The sequence below is a fragment of the Anticarsia gemmatalis genome, chromosome 10, assembly GCF_050436995.1.
Source record: "Anticarsia gemmatalis isolate Benzon Research Colony breed Stoneville strain chromosome 10, ilAntGemm2 primary, whole genome shotgun sequence".
NCBI lineage: Eukaryota > Metazoa > Arthropoda > Insecta > Lepidoptera > Erebidae > Anticarsia > Anticarsia gemmatalis.
Window position 1 is genome coordinate 13,509,311 of NC_134754.1, and position 15,780 is coordinate 13,525,090.

The 15,780-nt window shown below is 44.0% G+C and overlaps 2 protein-coding genes across 2 annotated transcripts; both read right to left on the minus strand.

The window, feature by feature from the left end:
• Positions 1-1,984: 1,984 nt before the first annotated feature.
• fmt (phosphatase 6 regulatory subunit 1-like protein fmt) lies at positions 1,985-11,992 on the minus strand. Its single transcript, XM_076119608.1, has 11 exons — positions 11,823-11,992; positions 11,543-11,622; positions 9,881-10,154; positions 9,396-9,557; positions 6,812-7,016; positions 6,344-6,557; positions 5,374-5,562; positions 4,900-5,153; positions 4,322-4,449; positions 3,186-3,250; positions 1,985-2,529 (listed from the first exon to the last, which is right to left on the minus strand). Exons 1-11 carry the CDS (start codon positions 11,880-11,882, stop codon positions 2,085-2,087), a joined length of 2,076 nt encoding a protein of 691 aa, XP_075975723.1. The 5' UTR covers positions 11,883-11,992; the 3' UTR covers positions 1,985-2,084.
• A 542-nt stretch (positions 11,993-12,534) lies between these two features.
• On the minus strand, positions 12,535-15,539 carry LOC142976320 (putative ATP-dependent RNA helicase DDX10). The gene is made up of 3 exons (XM_076119607.1): positions 15,323-15,539; positions 12,934-15,062; positions 12,535-12,733 (listed from the first exon to the last, which is right to left on the minus strand). Exons 1-3 carry the CDS (start codon positions 15,449-15,451, stop codon positions 12,583-12,585), a joined length of 2,409 nt encoding a protein of 802 aa, XP_075975722.1. The 5' UTR covers positions 15,452-15,539; the 3' UTR covers positions 12,535-12,582.
• Positions 15,540-15,780: the final 241 nt, after the last annotated feature.

Genomic DNA, 15,780 nt, shown 5'->3' on the forward strand with positions numbered 1-15,780 from the left:
CCCATTATATACACAACGTGTAATATACAAGTAGCGTGTGTGTGTACGTACGAGCGGCGTGTCGTGCTGCTGCAGCAGCGGGCGCAGCTGCTGGTCGAGGAAGGCGGCCCAGCGCTCGGCGAGCGCGGGCGGCAGCGGCAGCGCGTGCGCCAGCAGGTCGGGCGGCTGCAGCGCGCGCGCCGCCAGCGCCAGGCACAGCACCGCGTGACCCATTATATACACAACGTGTAATATACAAGTAGCGTGTGTGTGTACGTACGAGCGGCGTGTCGTGCTGCTGCAGCAGCGGGCGCAGCTGCTGGTCGAGGAAGGCGGCCCAGCGCTCGGCGAGCGCGGGCGGCAGCGGCAGCGCGTGCGCCAGCAGGTCGGGCGGCTGCAGCGCGCGCGCCGCCAGCGCCAGGCACAGCACCGCGTGACCCATTATATACACAACGTGTAATATACAAGTAGCGTGTGTGTGTACGTACGAGCGGCGTGTCGTGCTGCTGCAGCAGCGGGCGCAGCTGCTGGTCGAGGAAGGCGGCCCAGCGCTCGGCGAGCGCGGGCGGCAGCGGCAGCGCGTGCGCCAGCAGGTCGGGCGGCTGCAGCGCGCGCGCCGCCAGCGCCAGGCACAGCACCGCGTGACCCATTATATACACAACGTGTAATATACAAGTAGCGTGTGTGTGTACGTACGAGCGGCGTGTCGTGCTGCTGCAGCAGCGGGCGCAGCTGCTGGTCGAGGAAGGCGGCCCAGCGCTCGGCGAGCGCGGGCGGCAGCGGCAGCGCGTGCGCCAGCAGGTCGGGCGGCTGCAGCGCGCGCGCCGCCAGCGCCAGGCACAGCACCGCGTGACCCATTATATACACAACGTGTAATATACAAGTAGCGTGTGTGTGTACGTACGAGCGGCGTGTCGTGCTGCTGCAGCAGCGGGCGCAGCTGCTGGTCGAGGAAGGCGGCCCAGCGCTCGGCGAGCGCGGGCGGCAGCGGCAGCGCGTGCGCCAGCAGGTCGGGCGGCTGCAGCGCGCGCGCCGCCAGCGCCAGGCACAGCACCGCGTGACCCATTATATACACAACGTGTAATATACAAGTAGCGTGTGTGTGTACGTACGAGCGGCGTGTCGTGCTGCTGCAGCAGCGGGCGCAGCTGCTGGTCGAGGAAGGCGGCCCAGCGCTCGGCGAGCGCGGGCGGCAGCGGCAGCGCGTGCGCCAGCAGGTCGGGCGGCTGCAGCGCGCGCGCCGCCAGCGCCAGGCACAGCACCGCGTGACCCATTATATACACAACGTGTAATATACAAGTAGCGTGTGTGTGTACGTACGAGCGGCGTGTCGTGCTGCTGCAGCAGCGGGCGCAGCTGCTGGTCGAGGAAGGCGGCCCAGCGCTCGGCGAGCGCGGGCGGCAGCGGCAGCGCGTGCGCCAGCAGGTCGGGCGGCTGCAGCGCGCGCGCCGCCAGCGCCAGGCACAGCACCGCGTGACCCATTATATACACAACGTGTAATATACAAGTAGCGTGTGTGTGTACGTACGAGCGGCGTGTCGTGCTGCTGCAGCAGCGGGCGCAGCTGCTGGTCGAGGAAGGCGGCCCAGCGCTCGGCGAGCGCGGGCGGCAGCGGCAGCGCGTGCGCCAGCAGGTCGGGCGGCTGCAGCGCGCGCGCCGCCAGCGCCAGGCACAGCACCGCGTGACCCATTATATACACAACGTGTAATATACAAGTAGCGTGTGTGTGTACGTACGAGCGGCGTGTCGTGCTGCTGCAGCAGCGGGCGCAGCTGCTGGTCGAGGAAGGCGGCCCAGCGCTCGGCGAGCGCGGGCGGCAGCGGCAGCGCGTGCGCCAGCAGGTCGGGCGGCTGCAGCGCGCGCGCCGCCAGCGCCAGGCACAGCACCGCGTGACCCATTATATACACAACGTGTAATATACAAGTAGCGTGTGTGTGTACGTACGAGCGGCGTGTCGTGCTGCTGCAGCAGCGGGCGCAGCTGCTGGTCGAGGAAGGCGGCCCAGCGCTCGGCGAGCGCGGGCGGCAGCGGCAGCGCGTGCGCCAGCAGGTCGGGCGGCTGCAGCGCGCGCGCCGCCAGCGCCAGGCACAGCACCGCGTGACCCATTATATACACAACGTGTAATATACAAGTAGCGTGTGTGTGTACGTACGAGCGGCGTGTCGTGCTGCTGCAGCAGCGGGCGCAGCTGCTGGTCGAGGAAGGCGGCCCAGCGCTCGGCGAGCGCGGGCGGCAGCGGCAGCGCGTGCGCCAGCAGGTCGGGCGGCTGCAGCGCGCGCGCCGCCAGCGCCAGGCACAGCACCGCGTGACCCATTATATACACAACGTGTAATATACAAGTAGCGTGTGTGTGTACGTACGAGCGGCGTGTCGTGCTGCTGCAGCAGCGGGCGCAGCTGCTGGTCGAGGAAGGCGGCCCAGCGCTCGGCGAGCGCGGGCGGCAGCGGCAGCGCGTGCGCCAGCAGGTCGGGCGGCTGCAGCGCGCGCGCCGCCAGCGCCAGGCACAGCACCGCGTGACCCATGTGCGCCGCGCGGGGAACTGTGCCGCCCCTGGGGCCACACACATAACGTGTTAATTCACCCCTATATACTATGTATGGAATTATGGATCCTATACTGGTAAAGTGTTCTATAGTCTAAGCAGGCCAAACGAAAAATATCTTGGCTGTAACTCCTTTATTCGATACTAGCTGACCCTCGCAACTTCGCTTGCGTCACATAAGAGAGAATAGGCCATAATGTTACCCGTTTTGTAACATTTTTACCGGTCACTCTGCTCCGATAGTATGATATATCAGTCACTAGCTGACCCGCGCAACTTCGCTTGCGTCACCTAAGAGAATGGGTCAAAATTTTCCCCGTTTTTGTAACATTTTTCGTTGCTACTCCGCTCCTAATGACCGTAGCGTGATGTTATATAGCCTATAGCCTTCCTCGATAAATGGGCTATCTAACACTGAAAGAATTTTTCAAATCAGAACAGTGGTTCCTGAGATTAGCGCGTTCAAACAAACAAACAAACAAACAAACAAACAAACAAACAATCAAACTAACAAACAAACAAACTCTTCAGCTTTATTATATTATATTAAATATTAAATATTAATATTATATATATTATATTATAATTATATTATATTAGTATAGATCAAATTATTAATAAATAATGAAGACATATTATGCAAAATGTTGAAATTAATACCCACTTGTTATTTTTATTTTCTTCAAAAGCATCCATTAATCTTGTGAGGAGATCACACTCGATCAACAACTGAAAGCAATAAATAATAAATGTACTATCATTACATATCATAACATGTCAAAGTCTCCTCGACACAGCCAGGCCACCGTCACTCGGCCGTACCTACAGCTATAAGTGCCTACAAATTCGCGTGGCGTCGGCACCACGCCGAGAGTCGAGTGTCGACGCTCACGCGTAGAGCTCGTGCGTGCGTTTATTAGAAGTTTTATGAGTAATATTATTATAAAAAAGTTTAAAATAGAATGGCAGGTTTAAAGCATTGCTTATTTGATGGATGTTTGTCGAAAAAGAAGGACGAGGGATTGTAATTTTTTTCATTACCTACAGATGAGGAAAGCTAAGTTCAAATTCATTTAAAAACTATAAAACTTTACAGTACCTACCTACCACAAAATAATAGTACTAACTATAATTAGTTACTTTGTTGATACTAACAATAATATGTCTGAATTATTAAGGAATTTGATACTTTATAATTACGAGAGCAACTTGCAAATGTGACTTTTTGTTTATGGAGATATTTCAACGAATTTGGTATCAAATGAAAGGTCTAAGACTAAAACTATTTTATCCGTTTGAATGATATAAATCGGTTCACAGGTTTAGGACATATGAAGAATATAAAATAGTAAAAATGTAAACAAACCAAAACAGGTAGCAACGATGCGGCGAGCCGACAACCCTAGCGTCATAGGTAACGCGTTACTCTACGCCAGACAGTGACAGAGTTACGCGTTAAAAGAGAGCGGGAATACTTAGGTGAATATGTCGCTAGGTACGGAGCGCTTATACGAGCTGAATTGAACTTTATTGCTTAATAGCAAGAGTCGTTATTTCTATAAATTGTTTCGGGGAGTGCGTGTTCTGTACTATAGTACTTATTATTCTGTGACACAGCTGTCTGAGTGCAAAACTGACCGAACAGATTTCCACAGTTTTCACCAAAAAATGGAATTATTTTTCAAAAAAAGTTCTAGTGAAAAATTTGCTAAATTGCTTAAACCCACTGTAAATCGGACATAACCGGGGCGAGTAGCTATTGTAGTATAGAATATTGTGTTGATGGGGGTAGACACTCACATGCCTGGCGTACTGCGTGCGGTAGACGCGGTTGGTGAGCGCGTGCTTGACCAGCGTGTACACCTGCGCGTGCAGGAAGTTGTTGTTCGGGAACTTGAAGAACATGTCCACCAGCACGCCCGGCGTGCCTGCACACACACACACACATAAGCATCAGCTTAGCCTTACTCTAATTATTTTGAAGTCGGCTTCCAGTTTCACCCAACGCAACCTAATACCAGTATTATAAATAGAACGACTGCCTATATTATTATAATCTTCACAACCTTTAACCTTGGTTATAACACGATACACCTCGGGAAGACCGGTGTTGACTTTTAATCTTTTGACTGATAAATTGATTGACATATACAATAAATAAATAATAACAATTAATTGAAGACATCATCGCTCGTCATTTAATTTTATGCAACACCCATCATTGATAAGCTTAATATATGATGCCACATTTTTTTTAATGAAACCTCAACAGTTTCAGACTAAGACAAGTTTACATTCAGTCATGTTGCAAAGGCACAGCAATAATTGTAAAAATGTTTTCCTAAATTGCATATGATTACATTTGACGTGGTACTAACCCAAGGTGAGCATGGTGGTGGCGACCTCCTCGACCTCGGAGAGCGCGAGGTGCGCCAGCAGCGCGGCCACCTGCACGCGCGCCAGCCCCACGCCGCCGCAGCCGCCCTGCCCGTCCGCCGCCGGGTCGTGCAGCAGCGCGTGGTGCAGCAGCGGCAGGTGCGGCGCCACGGCCAGCTCCACGCTGCTGCGCTCCGAGCACTCGCCCACGTTGTACGTGCTGCGTGCCTCCTCCTCCACAGACTTCTCCACGCGCCTGACAAGTAATTGATATTAGAACGAGTGTTTGTTGTTTACGTGCTACGTGTTGTATGGAAGTAAGGCCTTCTGATAATTTGTGAAATATGGTACACGAATATGTACATATATCCGTGCTTATCCAATAGAAAAGATAATACACAAACACCTTCAATATTTGACGAAATTTCGTGTTCACGAAGAATAGCAGGCCCTTAAGTCCTTCCAGCTGTACTTACTGCGGCGGCTCATGATGCAGCAGCGCCAGCAGCACCTGCGTGCCGTTGACGAGCGCATGTCGTCTGGCTCTCGGCGGCGACGTGAACATGCCCTGCAGCAGCGCGTGCACCCCGCGCTCGCACTGCAGCGCCGCCACCACGGTGCGCACCGACAGCAGCTGCGACACCAGCACCCAGCCCGTGCGCGGCCTGCGCGAAACAACACACGACCGTTGAAACATGATATATCATCGTAACCTTTCGTCCAACTATGTTGGACACGACTTCCAGTCTCCAGTGAGACTGGAGACGACTTCCAATCTCTTCCAAAATGAGACTCGAGGAAGTATCCGAGTTGCAGCTGAGTGCCAGTAGTTTACATGGAAAGCAAGCATTTGAGGCGCTCATAGCCAGTTGCGCTCACCGGCCGGTAAACGATCTGTGAGTTAAGCAACCGTTGGCGCGGTCATTCTATAGATGGGTGACCGCATAGTGGTATTTGAGCTGGGCGTCTTCGTGCTTCGGAGGGCACGCAAAGAGTCGGTCCCGGTTGTTGTCTACTAAGATAACAGTCGTTAAGCCACGTCAGAGGCCTTAAGGCGGCTTGAACAACTTTGACACTAGGTTGACCACTAACCATACGACAAACAAACAAACAATGGAAAGCAACTATCGAACCTCCACAACCCAGTAACCTAGATAACCCGATACCCCTCGGTAAGACTGGTTATCAGACTTTCAGGCATCTGACTTCTGGTAAAGGCTGTCAAAAACCTTTGCAAACACGGAGAAACTACCTTTGTATGTATGTACACGGAGAAACTAACTTTGTATGTATAACATGGCACTTTGGCAAGCATAGCTTTACGTTAGAGATCGATCCGCGCCGACCGTTATTTCTTAGCCACGGGCTCTTCGAAATGTTTAGAGATGGTAAAGACACAAATTAGCAATTTAACGGTTCTAAAGACGTATTTAATTATCTGCTCACCTGCATCCGTTAACAATGAGGTCACAGAGCAGCGCGGCGGCGTTAGCGGAGGCGGCGGCGGCCATGCGCTCGGCGGTGATGGCTCGCGCGGCCGCTTCCGCCTCCGCCTCCACTTTCGCCGCCGCCTGTGCCTTGCTGTCGTCCGCCGCGCTGTTCGCCGCCGGTGCCGCCTGTGTGTCGTTTGTCTCGCCGCTGTTCTCGGGTTTAGGTGCTTCTGTGTCGAGTAAATAAAGATTATAGGTCAATCTTATGTGCATAACGTAAGCTACTACTATAATCAGATTTCAAAGTCTATCGAACGTACCACACATAAAATAAAACGTTTCGTTTTACTAACAATCGCCACCCTCCTAGCCTGTATAGTACCTATAAAAAAGATCTAATACCTAACAATGAGACATGGCTATGTGAAAAGTCATAACAACGACCATCTATTTCTTCGATATTTTTATACAAAGTTTAAGCTACCTTTATCAGTGTCCTGTTCCCCGCCACTGTCCTTGTCATCAGTGTGGTTATCGTGTGGTTTCTCGCTGGTCTCCCGCTCGGCCTTCTCGGGCGGTTCGGGGCGCGGCTCGGGGCGCGGCGCCGACGACGACGGGAACACCTCCGCCACGTACGTGCCGCAGATTATCTGGATCAGGCACTCCAGGAACTGGTGCTCCTCCAACCACTACACATTACATAAACAAACTTATAGGTTACTATAGCCATGTTAGCTTAACAACAAAGTACTATGAACTAGATTTTATACATTGTTCAAGTAAGCTAATATGTCTGCAAACAAATACATTTTATATTGTAATTTTGAGTTAATAATTTTGATATTACGCTTGTTATACCCTAGATTTTTTTGTCTCTGTCTACCTCTATGGGAAAAAGGCGTGATATTATGTTTGTATACCCGAGGGTGTAGATAGAGGTGTACGATACAAGCCTCCCTTCATAATTTAGAATGTCAGTCCCATGTAAAAAAGAGCGAACCTATTGTCATTTACCGGGCCCTTTATTGTAGAAATCATTCTATTCTATGATTAACAATCCTTCTATACATATCGGACTATAAAAGCAAGAATACCAGCAAATGTAAGTATTAATTTTTTAAGGTACCAAAAGTATTCAAGATTATGTTTTGTATGTGACAAAGAGTATTACATAAAACAAGTGATTAATTTACAACAGCCATGTGTAGTGTCGTCATATGATTTAGCATTCAAATGCAACAGTGCTCGTTCAGATTGTGTGCTGCTGATAAACTAACAATACACTGATTCATACACCTATTGTGTTGCTCACTCGCATTATACAATACTATTTACACACTAGATAATACTTGTTACTAGATAATAGGACATTTTATAACTTTTTTGATGATACATTTTGAGAATTTACGAGTATGTTCGGTAAAACAAAGAGGCTTACACTGATTTTGGTTATGGCATTCTGAGGCTATTATAATCAACGAAAACTGAATATTTATTTAATTTAAGATGATTTTTTCTATTACAATTCAATGCGTTATAAGATGTCGGTCGACGGTACTGCCTACTTAGTACTGCAAACGAATTCCTTAAATATTTTACGAAATGACGTTTTTAAGAACTATAGTAGCACTACTGGTTTTGATAAATGCAATATCTTCATGTTTTTAGGTCTACTTTCTCTCGCCAGTGAATACTCATAGGTTATATCGCCATGTAAGATACCTTATTATATTCCTCATGAAATTCTATCCACAATGTTTATTCTTTAAAATAAGACTGTATTCTACAAACTACCATGTTTCCCCAGACCCATTATAGTAGTAGCATGACTGGAATATGAAGTACTTAAGTAGGCAACAGACTGATATTCTATAAGTACCTACTTATCCTAAAGTGTCTAGAAGCTAAATTACCGCGTCGAAAAGGAAAACGAAATACTATCTGAAGTTTAGTAGTAAATACAATTGATGACTATTTATCCCATATTTTGCGATAATGACCTCATATTACGCAATGGTGGATCGCATTACAGTCTGTGGATACTCTCTGTCCTGATTTCCAGGATTTACTTCCCAAAACGAGTATTCAACCTATTGCGTAAAGGAGAATGGGCACTCTTGGGCGGTCGGCGGCCATTAATGAAAGTAGTGTCAAATTAAAGTAATGATAACTAGGAACAACTTTTACTAAGAACGTTTCGCTGCAATCCTTTCAGGAAACAATACATGTAAATATAATGGAATTTCATAGAACAAATACAATTTTTTCGTGTCTGTAATGCATTTAATGTTGTGTAATAACGTTACATCTTATTATAACGATTGCAATGCCATCAAAATGAACAATAATCGTAACTCGTATCTATCTATCATATGGTTCACCTAGTTTCAAAGTTGTTCAAGCCGCCCGAATGTTATCTTAGTTGACAACAACCGGGACCGACTTTTTACGTGCCGTCGAAAGCACGGAGAAGCTCAGTTCAAATACCACAATGCGGTCACCCATCTATAGAATGACCGCGCCAACGGTTGCTTAACCAACAGATCGTTTACCGACCAGTGAGCGCAACTGGCTATGAACGCCTGGTTTGTAAGCTGAGCATTCAAGACAGATAAGTCGTCTCAGTGAATATATTATAGAAGAGCAAGATGTTTACTTGTTATGATATTTATATATTTACATGTTATGATTGTTCGAATATTATTAATGTCTACATTTGTATGCAATAATATAAATAGTACTATTTATTTAATCTCCGAATATAAGCCAAAAATATGTTTTTATACTATTAAAAGTGCTCAAAAACAAAAATGTTTTTTGTTCGTCATATAAGTGCGTCGCGGCAATAATACTTCTACACGGAAATTATAGGACTAAACTACATTAAAAAAACATTAAATCAAGTTTGGCCGCGGATCGCCCAGGCTCCATACTATTTTGCCCATTCTCCTTTTGTTTTATTCAAAATCTCAAGAATTCGTAGAGGGGACAACTGGGAATAAACCCGCCTTAAAATTTAGAAGACAATCAGGCAATGCTGTTATTGGCAATTAATGAGATGTGCATACCTCCATAACAGTCTTGATGAGGTCGTCGATCCTCAAGAAGCACTTGAAGATGTCAGCGACGGCGGAGGTGGACATGTGGCGCAGCAGGTTGGGCAGGAAGTCACGCCGCGACTTGAAGAAGTCCAGCACGCGCAGGCACACTATGTGGTGCAGGCACCAGTCCTGGGGTAACACAATACCATTATTGTATTGGACAAAATAACTTGTTTCATATTTACTTACACAATACTTGCAACAAATAGTTTCAGTATGATTTTCGATGCTTGATGCCTTGTGATGACAATGGCCACGCCAATACCATTGCACCGGGTCGTTCCCACACGTAAGAACTATTTGTGCGGCCCAAAAATGTTTGTGTAGGGTCTAGGTGTACTTTGTGTCCGTTGTTTGTATGTTTGTAAAAGCCCCGTGACACAAAAGCAATTCTTAATGCGGGAGTTGTCTTTTTAAAGAAAAAAAAGGTTCCATTGCAATGTAAGACGTACCTGTTTAGGGCTCTTCTCCAGTAGCATCTCAACAGTTTTACTGAAGTACGACGCAAGTAACGGATTGAGCGGCGGGTCCTGGTTGATGAAGTCGCAGAGACGGTTCATCTGCGCGGCGTCCAGCGACAGCCGGTCGCTCAGCATGGACAGCTGGCTCGTGAGCACCTCGCACGCGATGTTCGCGTGCCGGTACTGCGTAGCCAGCTCCACGTTCTTCGGCGGCTCCTCCGTTATCAACGTTATTAGGTCCGCCAGGATCTCTGGTTTTGTGAGGCTGTTGGAACAACCATATATTATGAATTTCATCCAAACTTATTATATAGAAAACACTGAGAAAATTAAAAGTTATTATGTTATGAATAATGCTACCGTAGACCTGGCAAATCATACCAGAGTTCACAGAGTAATCATACAGAGTATTTTTAATGTCATAAATAATTATTTTTTAAACATGTTTTCTCCAACTAATTACTGAGAACAGTACTTTGTTTTACATTGTTCTACTATATTTGTTTGTTGAGTGATCCATTAGAACCCTATGAGCTTTATGACATAATTAAACTCAGTAATTTGGAATATTCTTACAAGTAACTTAAATGAACTTGAATGCAAACTGAAATATGATTGTCAAAAATTACAATAGAATCAGAAACCTGCATTATAACAAAAAACAAAGTCCAAAATCAATGTTTTGATCATTCAAGTTAGTCATATTAAAATATTCCAATGAATATAAACAAGTGGATAAACCATTTGATAATGTTTCTGCAATTAAGGTCACAGATAGTTGAGAATAACAACAATTATGGAAGGTTGTGATAACCTTGCCAAATATTAGTCAAAACTAGATTTTTTTCCTGTTATCATTTTATGACTAATAATCTAAATCTTTTCTTTTTTCTTTTCCTTATCCCACATTATGTGGCATTGGCATGGATGTATATTTGTCTGATTTTTTAAATTCCTAAATTATTGTCATTCAATGTAAATCACAAGTCATAATGATAACAGACTGAATCTTAGAATCAAACATAGACCTCTGTAGTCCTAGTAACGCACCACAAAGGCTATAATTAAAAGCTACAAAGGGTATAAGTGTAATTGTGACTGTGAATTATTTCATTGTTATGGTAGCTAGTCAGTAGGTTTAGTGACATTTTGTTGTACACCAACATTACAACATCCATATTACAAGTTATGCATAGTTTGTGCAAACACTTATTATATTAATTTAAGCCGACAAAAAGCAAGAGAAACATATATATAAAAAAAAAAAAAAAAAAAATACTATTTCACAATGGGAATAATCCTATTTTATTTATGTTACTATACCATATCAAGGTGTTTTAATACCAACTTAGAATGTTATACATGTTATTCTTTCCCATATAAAGACTTGACAATAAGAACCTCTATTGAGAAGTGTGACTAAGCAAAAATATGTCTATCTCATGTTTACAGTGACATACACTGTGTGATAACAAATAGCAGTAATTAAACATCATTCCACACTGCAATAACATACAAAACATACAAGTAATCACTATTTAATCACATCTCAGTGAGGCTTGGTAGCTTGTTGTGAAGTGCTCACACTGGAATCTTGTTGGACTCAGTGTACAACAGATAACAACAGAGTACAGCAAGAGACACGATACTTACAACTGTATGAGTGCCTTGTTGTCCGCCTTGCATTCTTGCAGTATATCGTCCGCCTCCAGCACTTGTGACAACGTTACATTCTGTAACAAAAAGACGACTCGCGATATCCACTTTACCTACACCAATACCACTACTTCTACCTCCATCCACACCCTCGCGTGACATCATCTCGCTCTCCGAACACGTTTTCACACCACAAAAGGCGTCACCATCACGAAATAATATCAAAATTCATCAAATCAACCACTCATAACCATCAATTTTTCATCTAAATACGCACCTCCCCACTTAGAAGAGAATTTAACTCCCTCACTGCGGTATAGTTCCCGCTCCAAAACATAGTTAAAATTAATAAGTACAAGACGTATTATTATTCTAAATCCATAGAAAACTTTATTATTTTATAAAATTTAGCGTTCCTGAGAATGCAACGATCCGTTTTCTTTTTGACAGTTGTTGCCGGTGTTGCCAATGTTGCCCTTGCCAAGAATGCAGAATTAGATAACAAAATCAAAACAACAAAACGCATCATCATTACATGTTTTAACAAAGTCCATACCGTGTGTTACTGACCTAAATGTTGAAAAAAATAGGAAGAATGCAACTACATCAAATCAATCCAGTAACCCTTCTTTTTTTATCTGAAATTTTATTGAATGATACGGTTGATAGAATAATATTATATAGAAACTCACCGTTAATCTACAATATATACCTAGTATAGTAGTGTTACTAGCTAGTTCATCTAGATTACGTTATCACCACATTCAAGCAGTTACAATTGAAAACAAGCAAACAACTCCTCCTTTTCGGTCTATTTTTCAGGTAAAATAACTGAGATTTCAGGGATATATCAGTTCGGAAACCTAAATCGTGATGATTATCGTTTACGAACTGATATATCCCGTGGATGCATAAGTAAGTCTATTTTTAACTGGATCACTTTTACGTAAATCTGGGTAGGTATATCAGGTAGAAATAAAATCATGCAATTAATATAATAATTACAGAGTTCTTTATTCATCACGAATATACAACAATCATCGTTTAGCAGACAGCAGCTGCATGGCGAGCGCCTCTGCCTCGCTGACGGACAGTGACGCGGAGATGTCCTGGACCTTACGCACCTTACGCGGCGCCACGCTCGCTTGAGGGATGCCCTTACTCTCTACCAGTTTCCGCTTTGTAGGCCTGTAATTAAAGAAAACATTAAAATTACTTTCCACAATCGAAATTATAGTCATTAAACATGAAAGACTAAAAAATAGATGAACAATCATAAAATTCTTATCCACCAACCCACCAATAATGACAAAAATGATTAAATACTTATGATTGTTTTATGATCTTAGAGCAAATAGAGCCATGCCAAAATAACAACTATTAATTACCTGTGGAACTTCTGGTCTACTTCTGAATCATCATCAGAACCTTCATTATCAGAGGCTTCGGATCTTTCCTCATCAGAATCACCATCATCATCCTTTTTACCATAATGCTTGTCAGGGTTCGGCAGCCACGACAAGTCTGGACCATCAGATTCAGACTGAGAACCAAAGTCATCTTTCTCTCCCTCTTCCTCCTTCTTCTTATTCTTCAGCTTGCGCTTCTGTTCCTTATGCTTAGCCTTCACTTTCTCTCTGAACCTGATCTTGTCGAACTTGTCCTCTTCTTGCAGCACCTCCTTAGCCTTCTCTATATCAATACCGCCTACATTCTCATTCACAAACTGTTTAGCAAGCTCTGACTTGACATCTCGTTTCTCATCCTCTATGGCATCACCTTCCTCAGTGAACTTCACTTGTGTGTTCACTTTAATCTTTTTCTTCAATAGTTTCTTAGCTACAGCAGCTTTAGTTAGAGGCTTGGCTTTCTTCTTAGATAGTGTAGGAGCTTCCTCTATAGGCTCATCTCCAGGATCGACATCTACCTTCTTAACTTGCAAGAAGTCATCCTCATCACTGTCTGCATCATGGTGGAAGTCAAATTTAATAATTTCATCCTTCTTCTTAGGCTTTTTCCCTTTCTTTCTTAATCCTGGTATGTCAGTGTCGTTTTTATCAACACTCTGATCTGTGTCACCATCTGATTCTGTTGATTTTAACTTGTCTACTACATCATTATCTTTGTTGTCCTTCTGCTTCTTCATATATTGCTGATTCTTCAAAAATTTTATATATGGCGGAACTATCAACCCTAGTGATCTAGCATAAGCATCTGTGTCTAACTGCTGGATGTTGAATATTTCTTTGTTCTTCATTAAGAATATTGACTTGACGTAGCTCATAAATGCTCTTTGAGCACTCTGTTTGAGTTCAGTACTGTCAGAGAGAAGACCCTCGATCTTCCTCTGTGGTGCTTGCACTTTAGAAGGATCTACTGCTATTTTATTAATTGGAATTTTACTCTTTTGTAAATCTTCTACTATCTTCTCTTCATGAGGTAATAGCATCAGTAAACCTTCCCCTTTACCAAAGAACCCTCGAGCAGTACGACCAGCTCTATGGATATAAGTTTCCACATCCTCAGGACAGTCCATCTGTATCACCCAGTTAACTCGGGGAAAGTCCAATCCTCTGGAGGCTAAGTCTGTAGCAAACAGCACTACATTAGACTTCCTACAGAACTCATTGTAGATTTTTTCTCTTTTTTCTTGATGTAATGTTCCATAAAGTGCAAGGAGACTGACACCAGGCCTCAGTTTGCAGAACAACTCATAGATGTACTTCACTTGTTTACAAGTAGCCATGAACACTATTACCTTCTGCTTTAAATGGTTTCTTATAAATGACCAAAGGATGCCTATTTTCTCATCCACTTCACAAACAATATAGCTCTGTTGTAGAGACTCAGGTGTGACAGTGTCAGCCTGTTCATGAGGAGCCACATAAGTAGGGAACTTCAAGCTGAGCCGGGCCAGGTCTTTCACTGACTTGGTCTGTGTGGCAGAAAATAGAAGAGTTTGTCTGTCTGGTGGCAAGTTCTCAATGATTGCATTCATTGTAGCTTCAAAACCCATGTCCAGACATCTATCAGCTTCATCTAAAACTAGAATCTGTAAGTGACTGCAGTCAAACAGTGGGTTCTCATCCATGTGCTGCAGCAGTCTACCCGGTGTACATATCAATATGTTTATTTGATCCATTCTCTTTCTCTCAAACTTTAGGTTCTGTCCACCAATAATAAGACCGGCTGAGAAGTCATGGAGATGTCCCATTTTTCTTAAAGTCTCATATATCTGATAGGCCAGCTCCCTAGTGGGTGAGATGACTAGTGCCCCAACACCATCCAGTCTTGTCCATTTCTTACAAAATAAATTCTCCAATATTGGTATTAAAAATGCCAATGTTTTCCCTGAGCCAGTCTTAGCTGCCCCGAGGATATCTTTACCTTGTAAAGCATAACCAATAGCTTGTTTCTGAATCTCAGTGGGCGTAACATAATTGTTTTCTTTCAGACCTTTCAGTGTCCGTTGTGAGAGAGGAAAGTCTTTGAATGTTTTTATATTGTCTGGATTTATCTGAAAATAAAGCAATGAGTAATTAGTTATGGAAATTTACTTTAGCTTGTTTACATATCATGCAAACCAGTGCACAACTACACAAAACTTCAGTAGCACATGGCTAGTTTTGAGGTTTGCAATGTACCCAATAATCAGATATCCACATACCGGGGCAGTGACATATTTGTAAAATGTATCGGGGAGGATGTTTTGGAGTGTTTAGAAGGACGAATTTATTAATTAGAAGGCAAAAAGTTAAAATTAATAACACTAAATACCTTGTCGTATTGTGCCTGTAAAAATTGAATAGCAGCATCCTCCTCGACGCTTTTTTTCTTTCTAGGTTTATACAATTGTATCTTTTTACGTCGTCCTTGCTTCTTCTGATCTTTACCGTCTTCTTTCATTTTGTATTATGAGATATTCTCAAAACTACGAAATATTTACAGTGGTAAAGCATGGGGCTGACATTTGACACTTAAATGAATATGACATTTAAAACGTCAAGATTTCTTTCTTCTGCTTGTTTATTCTGCAATTTTTTAGGTTATCGATAAAAACCGTAACATAACAAACCTTTTTAAAACTAATTCGTAGCTCTAGTGGATTGTGTTGTAGATAATTTAAGAAAATGATGTTTTAATGTGCTCCGAAAACACTTGTTGAAAAGCTGTTATGGTTATAAATAAAATAAATGTGTTTCTTCTTCAGAGGTTTATCGCAGCTTAAACCTGTG